This window comes from Balaenoptera ricei, chromosome X, assembly GCF_028023285.1.
Source record: "Balaenoptera ricei isolate mBalRic1 chromosome X, mBalRic1.hap2, whole genome shotgun sequence".
NCBI classification, from domain to species: Eukaryota; Metazoa; Chordata; class Mammalia; order Artiodactyla; family Balaenopteridae; genus Balaenoptera; species Balaenoptera ricei.
In genome coordinates, this window is record NC_082660.1 from 41,523,912 (window position 1) to 41,542,061 (window position 18,150).

General features: G+C 47.6%; 1 protein-coding gene across 1 annotated transcript in view; it reads right to left on the reverse strand.

Moving 5' to 3' along the window:
- Positions 1-3,281: 3,281 nt before the first annotated feature.
- Positions 3,282-18,150, reverse strand: part of DIPK2B (divergent protein kinase domain 2B) — a 48,179-nt gene continuing 33,310 nt past the window's right edge. Inside the window, exons 3-5 of the mRNA XM_059911313.1 lie at positions 12,141-12,314; positions 8,641-8,929; positions 3,282-7,145 (exon numbers count right to left, since the gene is read on the reverse strand). Coding sequence (XP_059767296.1) covers positions 6,805-7,145; positions 8,641-8,929; positions 12,141-12,314 — 804 coding nt within the window. The 3' untranslated portion in view covers positions 3,282-6,804. The remainder of the gene's footprint in view (positions 7,146-8,640; positions 8,930-12,140; positions 12,315-18,150) is intronic.

The following is an 18,150-nucleotide window of genomic DNA, read 5'->3' on the forward strand; positions in this document are numbered from 1 at the left end:
GTCTTCAGCATAAATTTACTATTTTTCCCTTTGTAATTATGAGTGTGTTGTGGCGAGATAACTTTCAGATGATGCAAACATCCTGCTTCTCATACTATGATCTACTAGTTTTAGCCTCACTGGTGATACTTGCCTGCAAGAATTATTACTGTAGTGTCTGCCAAGTGGTGATTTTCCATTCCCATCATTTCTTCTACATTTAGTAATTAGAATTCTACCATAAGGAAGAGCTCTTGCCTCCTCCATTTATTTACTTATCTGTTTATTTATTTATATCAGTATGGTCTCGTAAGAATTGATTTTATTCTATGTGTTATCACTATCATTATTTATTTGATACACAAATTGTCCCAAATTTGCCTCCTGGGAGCCCCTTCCTTTCTGGCAACACAAGAGTATTCCAGGCTCATCTTGTACTTTCCCTGTCTAGTCTTGGAACCAGCCATTTCTCCAAAGAGCTCTGGTTTCTTTTACTGAAGAAACCAAGACCCAGGCACTAGGTACTGGGGTGTCACTGCTTATAGACCCTCTCAGAGACAGAGCTAAGAAATATATTTCTGTACACTCGCATCTTAGTGATGTGAGTGGTGGGATGGAAACATACATCCGGATGAGTTGATGAGCTCCAAGACTGACTAAGTCCACCAGTGTGCACCCGGACAAACTTCTCTTTTGAGCACGAAGTGCTATTTGGGCATTTTGCCGATTGGTTCTGATGTCTGTCTGCCATTGAGGACCGTTTGTGAGCACTGACTGCTATTTGAGCATTGTGCATATATATGAGAAATCCTTAGAGAGTGTCATACAGAGTGAAGTAAGTCAGAAAGAGAAAAGCAAATATCGTATAATAACGCATATATGTGGAATCTAGAAAAATGGTATAGATGATCTTAGTTGCAAAGCAGAAATAGAGACACAGACGTAGAGAACAAATGTATGGATACCGAGGGGGGAAGGGGTGGGGTGGGAGGAATTGGGAGACTGGGATTGACACATATACATTATTGGTACCATGTATAAAATAGACAACTGAGCGGAACATGCTGTATAGCACAGGGAACTCACTTAGTGCCCTGTGGTAACCTAAATGCGAGGGAAGTCCAAAGGGAGGGGATATCTGTATGTGTATGGCTGAATCATTTTGCTGTACAGTAGAAACTAACACAGCGTTGTAAAGCAGCTATACTCCAATAAAAATTAAAAACAAAAAAAAAGAAAGCCTGAGTTCATAGTGATACCTCCAGTTCCAGTCTAACATCACAGACTTCAAAATTGGAAGGAACACAAAATTCCCTCTTTCTTGACTTGTAACTCCTTTCTCGAGCCATGAGAAGCCCGTCTCTCACCATCCACAACATATTTACTTACTTGCTCAAAACTTAAAGTCGTTTCGGAATTGCTAACCCAGATCCTCATGAGAAAAATATTTACTAACTAGAGCACAGATTTTGTGGATGGTTCTTTTTTTCCTCTCTCTTTTAAAATTGAGGTAAAATTCACATACCATAAAATTAACCGTTTTAAAGCGTGTGTACACTTCTTGTTGTTTTTCGTCTTATACTATGTAGTCAAAAGGCTTAGTTTCCAAGTTACTTAAGTTAGTTCCTCTGTGTAGTTATTTTATTCATTTGTAATACAGTTGGGTCCATCTGTTATTCTTTGTATTTCATTTTAGTTCAACCCACCTCCTGGTTGATCTTAACTATTTATTTGTGGGTTGTGTGAGGTATTCCCATGGTTCTAAGAGTCAGAGTTATACAGAAAGGCATGCTCAGAAAAGTTTCACTCCCTCCTCATCCGTGCTGCCCCACTCCCATTCCTCTCTTCTTTCCACCGCATTGACACCCACCCCCTGTAGGGAACCAATCTCCTTAGCTTCTGGTTTATTCTTTAGATCTATGTATCTATATACCCACACATGCATATACACACACACATACGTATGTGTGTATGTGTGTGTGTATATCTTTTTTTGCATCACAGGTGAACGGATACATAAGTGTTTTCTTATATCTTCTTCTTTCTTACATGAAAGGTAGCATCCTATAAATACCCTTGTGCGCTTTTTTTTTTCCCTCATGTCATACTATATCTTGCAAATCATCCCATATCAGTTCCTAGAGACCTTCCTTATTCATTTGTAGAACTGCATAGCACTCCTTTGTGTGGATGTGCTGCAGTTTATTCAACCACTCTCCCACGTACGGGCACTGAAGTTGTTTTCTGTATTTGCAATGACAAACAACGCTGCAATCAATAACTTTGACGTACTAATTTTGGTGAGAGGGGCTGGCACAGGATCTGAAAGCAGACGAGTCTGCTTCCAGAGCCGCTGCTCTCTCTGCGCTGCCACAGACAGCTCAGGCCTGAGACGATGCCCTGCTCACCCTAGTGGACTGGGGGTACTCCCTCTCCTTGTCTGCTTCTACAAAGAGCTCCAATGGGCGGGCCACTGGTTGCTCAGCTCCCCTTTGCTGGCCTATTCCTCTCATTTGCCTTCTTGGAGGGTCATTGCATCTGCAAATTCAGGGCCCTCAGCCTGGGTGTTGACCATCCCGCACAGCCCGCAGATGCAACCATTTTTTAAAAATGACACGAAGAGCTGCGGACCCATCTGACTATACTTGTGTGCACGTGAGCTCAGCCGTGCCAATATATGTGAGCAACAGGCCTGAAGTGGGCAGGAAAGCCACATCACCACGCACGGGCAGCGAGCTGTGAGCTTTCAATGGGCCAAGAGGGATACACGAACCCCTCGGATACTAAGCGCGGGTGGACTTCCCAAGGATCCCAACGTTACCTGCTCAAGGAGGATTCCCTCCTGAGCCTGGTGGAGACCTAGGCTGTGGAGGCGAGTCTAGTGGCTGCCCGGCTGCCATTCATGATCAACCCGGAGTCTGGAGAAGCGGGAGGGAAGAAAAATGGCCCCAGTCAGACTGTCCGGCAGCCTGCGGCACCCTGGTGGTTCCTTCGGTCTGGAGCAGAGCCTTGGGGCAGAGATCAGCGTCCCTCCGAAGAGGCTGCAGCACTCACCTTGGCTGTGTGAGGAGCCCCTTCGGCCAGGAAACCCTCTGTTCTTGCCCTACATTTACCATGAAATATAGAACGCCCGTATGTGCCAGGCTCTTGAGAAACAGTGTATTATTTAAATAGGATAATAACCCTGCAAGGGTAAATCTTTTTCTCATCTTTTTATGAGTGAGGCTCAGAGAGACTCAGAGAGGTCAAGCAGCTTGCCCAAGGTTACACAGTAACCAGCAGAGTCATGATTTGAAGCCAGGTCTGGCTGATTCCAGGGCTCTAGACCTTTTCAAAATGAATGCAAATCCAACAAAGTATTTATTTTAGCTCTAGAGGAAACATTCAGGCTCATGCAATCACTTATAGGCAGAAGTTAGATGCTACAGGGGAGGACTAGGAAAGCAGGAGACCTCAAAATGGTCACTTTGAGCAGATCGCTTGAATCAGTTTCCTTGTTTGAAAAGTAGGACTTGCCCGCAGGGCTGTGGGGACGCCGAGCTGATAGCTGAAGCCAGTGGAGCCTGTTCTCCTATGTCAGTCCCTTTGCCATGATGGTTATTAAATATTTTATACCACCTCTGGCTCCACAGCTACTCCCCTTGCTTGTGGAGATCAAGTGAGACCCCAGTAAACCCCAAGAGCCCTCTACACAGAGGTTAATTAGTATTCTCAGGCACCCAGGGCTGGCTTCGTGGGCATCAACATACAGTCGTACGGGGCCTGCACTCAGGTTAACACTCTGCTGGCCCCATCTTGCAATTCTCAGTGACAGGAGGCCCCGCGTTTTCCTTTTGCAGGGGGTCCCACAAATTATGCAGCCGGTCCTGCAGGCAAAAAGACAGTGGCTGGCAAAACGCAGAAAAAATAATGCCTCCAATCAGATTGCAGGGGGCTGAGAACATAGTACGATGATTTTGTTCTGGCTAAGTCTCTTGAGTGTTGACTCACTTGTCTCCTGGCTCTTGAGGGGAAAGAGCTGTTCTCGAGGACGTGGCTGCGGCTTGCATATGTTCAGCACGGTGTCTTTGTCCGTTTGGGCTGCTATGACAATACCACAGACTGGGTGACTTATAAGCAGCAATTATTTCTCCCAGTTCCGGTGGTTAGGAAGTCCAAGATCATGGGGCTGGCAGACTCAGTGTCTGGTGAGAGCAAGCTTCTTGGTTCATAGCCAGGACCTTCTTGCTGTGTCCTCACATGGCGGAAGGAGTGAGGGAGCTGTCTGGGGTCTCTTTTATGAGGGCATTCATGAGGGCTCCACCCCCATGACCTCCAAATACCATCACATTGGGGGTTAAGATCTCAACCTATGAATTTTTGCGGGGGACACAAAAAAATCAGTCCAGAGCACATGGTGTATGAAAAGCACAGAACAAAAAGGATTGAAGAACACATCATTGTTCTCAGCAAGAATATTTTCCGAGCACGTGCTCTGTGCCTAGCCCTGTGCTGGCTGCTACGGGGAGTACAGAGAACTCTGTGCCACCAGCATCTTCAGGGAGCTCCCAGCTGGATGGGAAGGAGGAGCACAGATGTCTCTGGAATACCCTTGAGGTTAGCCTCAAATGGGTGCGGGCCTGGGGTTCAGGGGTACAGAGGTAGGATTCAGAAAAGGCTCGCTGGGAGCTGGGCTGTCAGCAAAAGCTTTGGGTCAGGGTAGGACTCAGGGTCTTAAATGATGCCCAGGACTTAGTCAGTGGAGGAACGGAACCGTGCAAGCCCCAGCCCTGGTTATGGACACATAACACACTCTTTCCTGGCGGGTCTGGCTTTTGAATCCATCACAATAGACTGGAGTTGCGGAGCATTGCAAGTTGGGTTCTCTGGAAGCAGACACTAAGAGTTCGGGGTATGTGTTTGTTTCCTGTGGCTACTGTAACAAATGACTCCACAGTGCGGACTTAAAACAATAGAAATTTATCCTCTCCGAGTTCTGAAGGCCAGAAGTCTAAGATCAGTTTCACTGGGCTAAAAAAGCAAGGTGTTGGGAAGGGTGGTCAATCCTCACTCTCCAGACCAAGCCAGGAAGCAACTGTCTCAAAGACTCTCAGGCAGCCCAAGCCTGCCCTCCCAGAAGCTCGGCCCGGCATCCTCACTGTTACGGTTGCCCCAGACATAGTGCCTGGAGCAGTCAAAAGGGAACTCCCAACCGCACCGCAGGGTACCACAGAACAGGACTTTTCTTGGCTTCTCTTTAAATGTGAGTGAAGGGACCAGAATTGGGCAGGACAGAGGCTGAAGGGGAAGGCAAGAGGAGTCTGGACTCGTAGTAGGAGTTCTGGAACTATCCCAGCAAGTCACTCTTCCTCCCTGGGCCTCAGTTTCCCCGTCTGCGGCGTGAAGCCTATTAAGCCAGGCATTCTGACCTTAAAGGTGGTGATTCAGAGGTAGAAAAGAGGAGGCCGACTGAGAGGTCCCTGGGGGGTGGAGGGCTGGCAGGGAGGCTGGGCAAAGGTCCAAGGAAGCCCCACTAATGTTTGAGGGGCCCGGGCAGGAGTATACACGGAGACCCACATACCACGTGGCTAAACATTTTAAAGATATAAAGCAAACTGCTGAATAAAATATATTCCGTTGGCTGACCTTGAAAAAATATTTTTAGAATGACCTGTAAGGCCATGTTTGAATGAAAATTCTCAGACTCTTTAGAGTCCTGCCCTGGAGGCCACGGTGTGGAGAGAGCTGGCCCTGGTCCCCGGCTGTGGCTACAATGAGAATCTTCTAACTCACAGACCTTCGGCTCCAGGGAGCAGAACTGGCTAAGTGCCCTGCGCTGTGCTTTGAAATCCATCTTTGCGGTTGGGCTGAGGCCACGCTTCCCATGGGCTGTTCCCTGCCACAGGAATATAAGGGCTCTCCATTCTTGCGAAGCTCCTCTGACGGCTGGCTTTGCCTCGAGGTCGCCCTGACGGTCTCGCTGAACCTTCTTTCGGTTGCGCAGATGGCAGTCTGGGATGCCCCAAGCTGACCTTCTTGCCCTCACTTGGGGGAGGGAGGGGTCAACCTTACAGCGCGGCCTGATGGCTCTCCCAGCCGTCTCCGGCTCCCTCCTCCTTTCCCTCCCCCCAGGCATCTTCCTTAATATTGATACAATCCTTGCCCATTTAATCCCGTCTTGACACCTGGTTCTCAGAGGACCTAGACAAACACATTGGCCCCCAGCCCAGCCCTCTTCTCTTCTTACCCTGGCTCCTTCCCACACCATGAAGTGCCTCTCTGGACACTTCTGGGACAGAAGGGCCTTCTGTCCACGTGTCCCCTTGTCCTGCAGTCTCCTCACCCTGTGGCAGTGTGGGGAGCGTGGCAGGAGGGCTATAGGGCAGGGGTACAGTCTTCCTTCCGTGCCAGCCTTTTGACCTCCACGGCTCTGTCACATTTGCCCTGGCCGTGCATGCTTCTGGAACATTCTTTGTAACCACCTGGGCTGGGGGGAGAGAGCACGTGTCCCTGGCCCTTCATATCTCTGTCTTTTTGCACTAACTCAAGAGTCTGGCGGAGAAGAGAGAAAAATGAGGCTCAAAGAGGCCGAGTGAGTGTCCACATCTGGTTCTTCCGATGCCCACCCTTGGGCTCTTCCACGATGACCCAGCCGGCGGGGGCAATCATGCCACCCGATGACATGACTGCCCTCTGATGGTTGGCATGTTCCTTTCTCCCTGGGAAACAAAGGTACCTTTCTCCCAGTGTCTAAAAGGGAGCAGCTTCTTTCAACCGTGCAGCAAGCGAGCGGGCAGCGGAAGGTCCAAGGATGTGGTCCCCGGAGGCCAGCAAGGCTCCAGCCCCTCAGAACTTATCATTATACTTGCAGTCTGGGTAGCGGTAGGCAAATCTGGGGTCACAGGTTCTCAGGGGCCTCAAGATGTCCTTCAGCCGGCTGGCGGCTTGGAGGACCTCGGGGTCTGGCCGGGTTGCCTCCCCACAGCGAGCGAGCTCGGCGTCTATCTCCTCCTGCACCGGGGACGGGAACTTGGCCCGGAGAAGTGGGGGCAGCACCTGGCCACACACCAGTACCAGGTTCTGCTTCTCAGGGATGGTGTCGCAGGAGGGCAGCTCGGTCTGGCAGCCAGAGACCAGGCAGCTGAAGATGTCTTTATTCTCTCCTGCCCTGGAGGCCGCTTGGCTGCCTACAAGAGACATGGAAGACATCACACACCCTACAACCTGTTCTCCTTGCGGGGAGGCGTCACTAATGAGAATTGCTGGGCAAAGTGGTTCAGACTCCTAGCATCTCCTGTCACCAGGAGATTTAGGGCTCAGGGACACGATGGCCCCCGTTGAGAACCTGGGGGGAACTCTCTCGGCTACAATAAGGTGAGGCCTGGGACTTCCCTGGTGGTCCAGTGGTTAAGACTCCGTGCTTCCACTGCAGGGGGCGCGGGTTTGATCCCTCATCGGGGAACTAAGATCCTGCATGCCACGTGGCGTGCCCAAAAAATTAAAAAAAAAAAAAAAAAAAAGATGAGGCCTGGGGATGGAAAACGCACTTCTTCCTACCAGAACTTGGGCTTCTAATTGTAAGGCTCCCATGCATATCGTGATTCTCCCATTATTATGACTGAATTAGGGAACTCAGGAAATCCCCAGCGCCGGTTTCATGTGCCCTCTTTAAATACAAAGTCGGGAGAAAGAACAGGTAATCCAGAATATGCCTTCAACGGGTTGTAGTGGGACTGATATTCAGTGGTTCACATATCCCGAATATTCTGGAATCAGCCCCACTTCTTCTCATTTGATTCTTCTTTTTTTTTTTTTTTTTTTTTTTTTATTTATTTATTTATTTATTTATTTATTTTTTTGGCTGTATTGGGTCTTCGGTTCGTGCGAGGGCTTTCTCTAGTTGCGGCAAGCGGGGGCCACTCTTCATCGCGGTGCGGGGACCGCTCTTCATCGCGGTGCGCGGGCCTTTCACTATCGCGGCCCCTCCCGTTGCGGGGCACAGGCTCCAGACGCGCAGGCTCAGTAGTTGTGGCTCACGGGCCCAGCTGCTCCGTGGCATGTGGGATCTTCCCAGACCAGGGCTCGAACCCGTGTCCCCTGCATTAGCAGGCAGATTCTCAACCACTGCGCCACCAGGGAAGCCCTCATTTGATTCTTCTTAATAAAGGCAAATCAGGAAATGAGTAAGCGTGGTTTAATTGGTCTATCTTTGTAGGCCTTCTCATATAAACAAAATCAGAAATTGGAAATTAAAATCCTCTGTCCTACTATTGGGCTCAGAATATCTAGTCACCATCACAGACTGCGATGTTCAAAGCATCTGATGAGAAAGGCTCTGAGGGGGAGATGGATCCAGGGGCTTGTATGTGTGTGAGCAGGGGCGGGGCAGGTCCCCGCGCCACACAGACCCAGTCGGACAACGGCAGTGCCCTCAGAGGGTGAAGCTGGGGCCATAGCACAGTGCAAATCTCCTCCTCCTGCACTGACAAGGTCAAGTCCGGTTCCCCTTTGGAGCTGGAGCAGAGACTTAAAACGGGGAGAGGGACTCTCTCCCGTCCCAAACTTGAGCTGCTCTCACTATGACACAGGGAGACCCCACCCCCGGGCCCTGTCACCCCTCCCTAGCGCCTGTCACCCTGCCTTCCCCTCTGACAGCTGCTCAGCCAGGCCCATGCTGGGTACCTTCCTGCCTGTCGATGACGCCCAGTGCGCTGGCATCCCGGATGAACAGATGCCCGTTGTTGAAGATGCCAAACATGTCCACATCCACGTGGGTGAAGTAGAAGAAGTAGTTCAAATCGTTGCTCCTCAGAGACTCCAGGACACCCAGGAGCTGGTAGGCCAGGTCGGCCGCCTGGTCTGCGGGTGCACCATAGAATTCCTGCAGTGGGCTGGTGCTGGTACTGACCAGAAATCTGCCGCAGGAGCCCAGGTACTTGGGCAGTGGCCATCCCTCGGCGCCCGGGAAGATCTGCCAAGCGAGAGGAGGAGGCATTAGAGGATTAGAGAGAAAAACCTCCTGAGACAGTTCCCTCCCTCCCTTTCTCCCCCTCCCTCTCCCCCTCCCTCCCTCTCTCTCTCTCTCTCCCCCTCCCTCCCTCCATCCCTCCCTCCCTCTCTCTCTCTCTCATTTTCTCTCTCCCTCTCTCCCCCTCCATCCCTCCCTCCCTCTCTCTCTCTCTCTCTCTCATTTTCTTTCTCCCCCTCCCTCCCTCCATCCCTCCCTCCCTCTCTCTCTCTCTCTCATTCTCTCTCTCTCTCTCCCCAAGAGCAGACAGAAAGATCAGCCTTACTCAGGTACCCAACGTCTCAAGACACGTTAGCAAAGCATCCCTTAACCTTGTTTATACCTTTTGGAACATGGCAATACCTTGCTCCCCCCGTCCCTCCCCCCACCACTTTTTTATTCCATTGTTGATGGAGGGATTCAGAAAAGGGAGCTCTTCTTTCCATATTGTAGATTGCATTTCAACAAAGTTGCCCCAAGCGAGGTAAGAGAATGCCGATGCCTTTGCTACAATTTTAGAGGGTATTCAGGCTTCAGGGGAATGTGTTTATTTGAAGAGTTGTAGAGTTGAAAAAATATGACTAGCATTTCAGATTTCACAGATATCACGGCTTAGGAAGAGACTATGGGGGAAAAAAAAGAGGGTCAACTTAAGGTTGATTTAAAGAAAATATTTAAAAAAATAACAGTGCAGGCAGTAGGTTCTGGGATAGGGCAAAAATTATGAAGGTGACCCTTGGGTGACTCAAGTTTTGGGAACTGCTGCACTGGCCCTGGGCGTGGCCCTGGGCGAATCTGCCTGGCTGGGGTAATTACACACTCACAGAGACTCCCCAACTGACTGGAACGTTCTGACAGCCTAACTCTGGTCTAGGCAAGCACACAGCTCTACCCAGTTTCCCCTGTCTCCTTGTAAGAGCTCCAGGAGTTTTGGATTAATATATACACACTACTATATGTAAAATAGATAACCAACAAGGACCTACTGTACAGCACAGGAAACTCTACTCAATATTTTGTAATAACCTATAAGGGAAAAGGATCTGAAAAGAATATATATATATATATATATATATATATATATATAAAACTGAACCACTTTGCTGTATACTTGAAACTAACACAATGTTGTAAATTAACTATATCTCAATTTAAAAAAAAAGAGTGGAGGGACTATCCTAGCTTTTTTTTTTTTTTGACTATTTATTGAGGCAGCTATATCTGGAATGGTGTTTCTTTATGGGAGAAATGACAGAAACTATAAATATTAACACTTTTTTTCCCCTCATTTTCCTTCTTAAAAGAACAAAGTCATCCCCCTTTCTGATGATTTTCTGTGGACTTCTGCCATTTTAACCCACTCGCCATGCTGTGAAGAACCTTTTCTTGTCCCCCCCCCTGCCCACTGGGACCTCTCCACTGTGTGCCATGGAGAGAGGCCCCCGGCTCCCTGGCGATGTCTAAATGTGCGGGCACGAGTCATCCCTGGGTTGGGGGCAGATCGACGCCATGCCCTTCCTGGGCAGAGCTCAGGGTGGATGGAGAGTTCCAGCCCAGACCTCTCAGGAGCCAGGGCTGGAAGTAGCCAGGTCACCTGCCTTGGCCACTAAGTGTAGGACAATTGGAGAAGAAGGCCTCTGAGTGTGCAGGGCAACCAGCAATTCCTTCTTCTCCTCTAGGATTTCAAATGCCAACGTTAGTAGGCAGATTTTAGCAGGAAGAGCGTGGACCCTGAAGTCAGACAGCTCTGGGTTTGGGTTCCACCGCTGACACTGGCTAAGGGACTGTGGCCCAGTCACTTCACAGCTCTGAGCTCCACTTACCTCATCTGGAAGAGGGGACAATAATAATATTCCCGTGGGGTTGTCGAGTTGTGAGCATTAAATGAGATAATGATGTAAAACATTTAACACAGTGCCTGGCACATAGCTAGTGCTCAAGAAATGAGTTGTTATTATGTACTTAGCCATCCTGCCTTTGGCCAGTAATATATCATTAATATATTATATATAAAAATAATATGTAATTATATATTATATAATATCTCATAAATAATTTCAATACTATAAATAATTAGAATTAAATATATTATAAATAATTAGAACAAAATAATATATTATAAATAATATTAAAATAATAATTATACTATAAATAATATAATTATAAATAATTATATGTATATTTATTTATAAAGAAACATCATATAATAACTAATATAATTATTAATTAGAATTATTACTATTAACACAATACTATAAATAATTAAAATATAATCTCGATATAATTATTATAGTTATTAAAGTCGATACAATATAATTATAATATAATATAATTAATAACAACGCTAATTATTATTAACTGCTGTGGGGCTGCCTCCTCCTCCACCCCCTCCTCTTCCTGCACCTTCTCCTTCTCCTCTTTCTCCTCCCTCTCTTCCTCTCCCGCCTCCCCTTATTCCTCTTCCTCCTGCTTCTCCTCCTCTCTCTTCCACCCTCCTTTTTCTGCTCCTCCCTCTCACTTCCTAGTTTCCTTTGTGCCCATTAAGTAAGCGTCCTGACTCTTGGGATCCGGGAGAAATGGGTGTGATGGGGCCCCGCGAGTTAGCTGACTTGTTAAGGGGCTGTCTCTACCACTGGAGTGGAAGCTGCATGAAGGCAGGGGCCAGCGCGCCTGTCTCGTGGACCAGTGTTCCAGAACATCCTTACCTATTTGACCATCCCCTTTTTGATGGACATTTAGGTGACTTCCATTTTTTTCTCCTTTCCAAGCACAGCTGCAGAGCACCTCTCCGGGTGGGTCATTCTTTGTTTTTTTCCCCACCTCCTGAGCTTGCTCAGCTCATATCGTACTGATCTTTGAGACACCTGGTCAAAGCTGCCCTCCTCCACAAAGCCCTTCCGGGCTGCCTCTGGCCGCGAAAGTGGCCATTCCCCGCCGCCCCTCCTCCCCAGCTCCCACACCTCTTTCCTCTGCAGTAACCACAGCACTTCCCCACTGCAGAAGCCAACACATATTTACTGAATGCCACAAAGGTGCTAACGTGGGCTGGTGGCCCCAAGGTGTGCAGTGATGGCAGAGAGAGCTCAACCCAGGGCCTGCTCCCTCGGAGCCGGAAGTGAACCCGCTCCCTGGACGGGCTTTCCCGGGGTGGGGGTGGGGGGGGGTCCCTGCATACCTGTAGGAGGATGGGATGGGCGTTGACAGCTAGCGTGTAGAGGAGACGCAGCTTGTCGCGGTCCGTGAAGTGGTCCATGAAGATGCTGCCAGCGTCGGCCACCTCCGCATAGCGCCGGACCACGCGATCCAGGAGTCGCTGTGACGGGCAGCGCAGGAGGGGGCTGGGCAGGCCCTGCAGCGGGTGGGAGAGATTCCGGGAGGCGGAAAGCGTGCTGAGTGCTCGTGGGCGATGGCAGGCCCGGCACGGGCAGGCCCTGCTATTGGGGGAGATCGCGGGGTTGCGGGCGACCAAGTAGGCCCTGAGGGGGTCGGGGGGGGGGGTTATGGAGCACAGTACCCCTGGGGGGCGTGGTGGGAGGGGCCTGAGCAGGCTATGTGGGGGAGGGCGGGAGTCGAGAAGGGACTGAGCGGTCCTGGGGTCAGGGTAGGCGGGCACTGGGCAGGCAGTAGCAGCTGGAGCCTTGGAGACCCTGTGTCTCCACCCGCATTTTGCAACTGAGGAACTGGAAGTCTGCAGAGTGTAGGTAAGTGTTGGGAGGGCTGGATTCAGGATTTGAACCTGATATGAGCTGCATGTTTGCCCTCCCCCCACCCCACCCCATTCATATGTTGAAACCCTAATCCCCAATGTGATGGTATTAGGAGGTGGGGCCTTTGGGAGGTCACTAGGTCATGAGAGATTGAGTTCCCCAAGTCACACATACCTAGTATTTGTACTAAGGCAGTACACCAGGTGAGAAGTAGGTAGGTGGAGCCAGACAGGACCTGCATCCTTATCTTTACTGGGGTTGTAACCCTGTAGCTGGGTGAGCTCAGCGCACTCATTCATTCGTTCACCCACCAACGTTTGCAGGGAGTCTACCAAAGACCAGACTGTATTTGAGGCACTGCAGATGCAAAGGGGACCACAATCGACACTGCCCTCCCAGGCCTGTCGGGCGGGGGAGACCATCAAATGCCCAGCAGTTACGACGTGGTGCAGAGGGAGCTATGACTGGTGTGAGGTCAGGGAGCTATGGGAGCCCACAGGAGCAGGGCCACACCAGAACTTTTGGAGGCGCTGGCACCTCCAAAATCCTTTGCCTTCATGGGCCCCTTCCTCCATAAAAAATATTAAAAATGATATTTTACAACTGCATTGGTACAAAAACAAATACCTTAATATTATATATTCAAACATGTTCTTGGATCTAAAAGATCGATTTTTTTCTTCTGATTTTAAAAGAAATCAAAACATATTTGTGGGCCCCTCAAAGGCTTCTTGGAAGACAGTGAAGTCTAAGCGGAGGCCTGAAGCAAGGGTAGAGTGAGCGTGCAAAGAGGGTGGGAGGGTATCTGTGCAGAGGGAACAAGCTGTACAAAAACCTTAGTGACGCACATGACTGCCCAGAATAAAGATTCCATTCTCAGCTTCCTTTGCAGCTAGGTGTGGTAACGTGACTAAGTGCTGGTCAATGAGATATAAGTAGAAATTTCTGAGAAAGGTCCTTAAAGGGAGCGGGTGTATCCTTCTTTACTCCTTCTTCCTTCCTGACTGGAATGTGGAAGTGATGGCTGGTGCTTGGGCAGCCATCTTGGACCAGGGCATGCTAAGGGTTGTGGAGCAGAAAAATGAAAGTAGCCTGGATCCCTGACAATCACAGAGTCACTATATCAGCCCTGGACAGCTATGTATCAGTTTCTTTTATATAAAAGAAAAGTATATTTTGATCTTGCTTAAGCCACTGTTACTTGGATTTTTTTGTCACATGCAGCTGAACCAAATCCTAAATATCACAGAAGAAAAGAATGGAGGCAGGAAGGTCAGTTAAGAAGATGCAATGGTCCAGGTGTGAGATGAGAGAATGAAAAGATATGAGGGTAGTAGAATCTACAAGTCTTGGTGATTGGCTGAATGGGGGAGGGGGGCCAAGGAAAAAGGAGGTGTCAGAGCTAGTACCCAACATGAGTGTGGACACCAGAGGTATCATTTGTGGAGGTGATTTTAAAACATGTTCACAAACTCCTTGACACTCCTCCCATCGAGGGTGGAGTCTAATTCACCTCCCCTGGAGTATGGAGTGGCTTTGGTGACTCACTTCTAGTGACTGGAATGCTTACGGGAGTGATGCTGTATGAATTCTGAGCCTTGGCCATAAAAGGAGATACAGCTTCTACTTGGCTCTCTCTTGTACCCAGCCACCGTGCTGTAAAGAAACCCAGGCTACATGGAGGGAAAGCAAGACCCTTAGCTCTCACCCAGCTGAGTGCCTAGTTGACAGCCAACCCCCAACTTGCCAGACACACGACTCGGCCATTTTGGGAATGGGTCCTCCGGTGCTGTATTGAACCACCCCAGCTGATGCCATGTGGAGCCTCCTACCAAGCCCTGCCCAAATTGAATATTTGTGAGCAAAACTGATGATTCCTGTTGTTTTAAGCCCCTAGTTTTGAAGTGGTTTGTTACTCAGCGATAAATAACTGGTATATTTGCTGAGGAGGTTCTGGGCCATCTCTAGAACTATAGCCGGAAGAGGCTCTAAACCCATCTTGTACCCCAATCTCCCTTTATGGTGGAGGCAGCTGCTTCCCAAGGTCCCACTCACAGAGTGGGGCTGCACCTACTCCTGTTTGGTTTGTGCTGGCCAAGTGCAAGCCCACAGTGATATTGGCCAATGGCAAACGGAATTAGGAAACCAAACGTGTCCAATAAAATAATGATTCATTATTTTATTGGAAATACACACTTTCTGGGGCTTGCCCATTGCTTTGGAGTTTCCAAATCACTACTCCCTTCTCTATACATGGGCAATAGGGCTAACTCACCATTTTCCAATGAAAGGCAAAAGGAAAACCAAACACTGGCCTTCTGTTGCCCCTCCCCCTCTCATGCCCGGTTTCCTCATCCTTGCATTTCCTGTCTGGTGCCAGACCTAGGGAACCAGCCAGTGGGTCAAGGTCTTCACGGTGTGGTGCAAGTGACCGGGCTTTTGCTCTGCTGCACTGTCACCTCACAGGGGGCTTCAGTGCAGGGTGGTACTGAGAGCAATTGTCACGCCTCTCCACCTCAATCTCCAATAGTTTATAAAACAGTCAATGAAATGTAATGGGTACATCATTGTGATGGTCAGTTTTATGTGTCAACTTGGCTAGGCTATGGTGCCCTGTTCAATCAAACACTAATCTAGGTGTTGCTGTGAAGGTATTTTGTAGAGGTGGTTAACATCTACAGTCAGTTGACTTTAAGTAAAGGAGATTATCTTTGATAATGTGGATGGGCCCAATCCAAGAAGTTGAAAGGCCTTAAGAGCAAAACTGAGGTTTCCCTGAGGAGGAAGAAATTCCACCTGTGCACTATAACATCAGGTCCTGCACAAGGTTCTGCAGCCTGCTGGCCTGTCCTATGGATTTTGGACTTGCCAGTCCCCCAATCTCATAAGCCAATTCCTTGAAATAAATCTGTTTTTTATATATATATATATATGCATATATATATGCACACATATATATCATATAATATTATATGTTATATATAATTATATTATAGTGTATATTATTATTTTATATAAAATTTATTATATTAACATTTATACTATATTTATTAATATTGGTTAATAAATTAATAATATTGCATATTTTGTGTAATATATTATCATAACACAATATGTACATTACATATATATACTATATACACACACATACACTGGTGCCAAGGGAAAAGCACTTGTTCTGTGCGGAAACAACAGCAACTGAGATGGAAATCTAGATTTGCTTTCACTTTTGAAGCTTCTAGTGTAATCTGAGTACACGAGAAGTAACTTCCCCAATGAGCTGTTTGACCTTCGGTTGGCTTTTATCCACATCCTGTCATGTGTTTGCTCAAAAAAAATCACCAGCAATCAGCGGTGTCCCCATTTAAAGGGTTCTTACCGGGACAGAAGCATGAAAGTTAAATTGTCTAGACAAATGATTCTGTGACTCTGATGGAGAAAGCCGTGCTTGTTGTTCCTCCGTAGAAGCCAGAGATAAGAGAGTTCAAGAGAGCAGGAGGGGGCTTTCCTCAGAGCAGACCACAACTTAGAAGATGTGGATCTTCAATAACCTACCCAGAATTGCCCTAGTCCTTCTCAAGTTCCATGCCATGGGTGAGATCTGCCCAGCTTGAGGGTCCCGTTGGAAGTGGAAGATGGCAGCAGGGGGACAACATCTCGGTTGGGGTTTGACCGCCTGCCATCACAGAACGTGGGGCACACGCAGCCCATTCCCAGTGGTCCTGTGTGTTGGTGAATTCCGCAGGGCGGCAAGGGAGCTGCATGTGGAGGGCTGACGCAGAAGCCTCTGTGGTGATCACTATTTGAAACCATGGTTGGCAGGACACAGTTGGGGAAAGGAGGGTAACATTTTCTGGAAGTTCTAAGTTTCAGGCCATATGGCGAGCCTTTCACAGACATTATCCCGGCATACACAGGGACTTTTAGCTTTTAGTTTTCTCTTGCCCTGTGACTCTCCTGGAAATTTAAAGTGATTGATTTTAAAAAAGCTTAAACAGTTTGTGGAAAATGCAGTGACATTAAATTTCGCAGCTCGTGCTGGCCAATGCAAATGGTAGACTGCATTATCAAGTGATCTAGTAAAATGCTCCCATTTTCCGGATGAGAATACTAAGGTAGGGACCAGGAAAGGGAGGTGGCTTGTTAAAGATCATGCTGCTTATTGGTGCACATTATCCTCAAGTTCATTTTCCATATTAATGATCCCACTTGGTTCTGGATGACTTTTAGCTGTTTCTGCAAAGCAAATGCTACTCGAAAGGCAAAGATTTATGAAGTAACCTAAATGTCCATCAACAGATGAATGGATAAAGAAGTGGTATATATATATATACATACACACACACACACACACACACACACACACACACACACACACACAGAGAGACAATGGATTACTGCTCAGCCATAAAAAAGAAAGAAATTTTGCCATTTGCAGCAACATGGATGAACTTGGAGGGCATTATGCTAGTGAAATAAGTCAAACAGAGAAAGACAAATATTATATGATTTATCACTTATATGTGGAATCTAAAAAAACACAACAAACTAGTGAATATAACAAAAAAGGAGACTCACAGATATAGAGAACAAACTAGCAGTTACCAGTGGGGAGAGGGAAGGAGGGAGGGGCAATATAGGGGTAGGGGATTAAGAGGTACAAACTATTAGGTATAAAATAAGCTACAAGGGTACATTGCACACCACAGGGAATATAGCCTATATTATTTAAGAAAAGCAAAGCAAAGATTTACCACCACTGAATACACTTTTTCTGATGGAAATAAATGTGTAGAAGAAAGAACACTAGCTGCTCTTAGAAAGAGAAATCTAAGACAAGAAGTTGACTTTCCTTTAAGATTGGAAGTCAGCAAGCTGAGGTCACAGTGCTAACTGAAGGCACGGTTTGGTTCAGGAATCTGACCTTCTTTCCAAGGACATATCCAACTAATGGAGAGCTTCATGCTGAAATGAGAATTAATTTTCACTTCTCAGATAGAATCTGTTCTTTTGTTCTAAGGCTTTAAAGAACATAAAAACTAGGCAAATAAAAATTATGTTTGCAAATTATGGCACACCTCTAAAGAGAGCAGATGTGCTAACTCCAGTAACTTTATTCCCTTCCTTACCCTTTCCAAGGGCTACCACCATCTTCCCCATCAGCGGATCAGGACACAGGCGGTGCCCACACTGACTGTAGAGAATGGTTAGCCCGTGTACTTTTTTCCATGCACCGAGAGGATAGACGTTTCCAAAGTTGGCCATCGTGGGCGTGTTCATTGTGAGATATTCAAATACTATGGAACTGTACAGTGTGAAAGTAAAAAAAAAAAGTTCATGTTGCTGCCCACAGAGGCCACCATTGTTCTATGTGGGGATGTACGAATACACACACGTAGTGATGCCAGAAGAAAAAAAAGATTGGAAGTTAGCTTTTCCACTAAGAAGGTTGCCCTGGCCAGCTCAATTTGGAAAGCT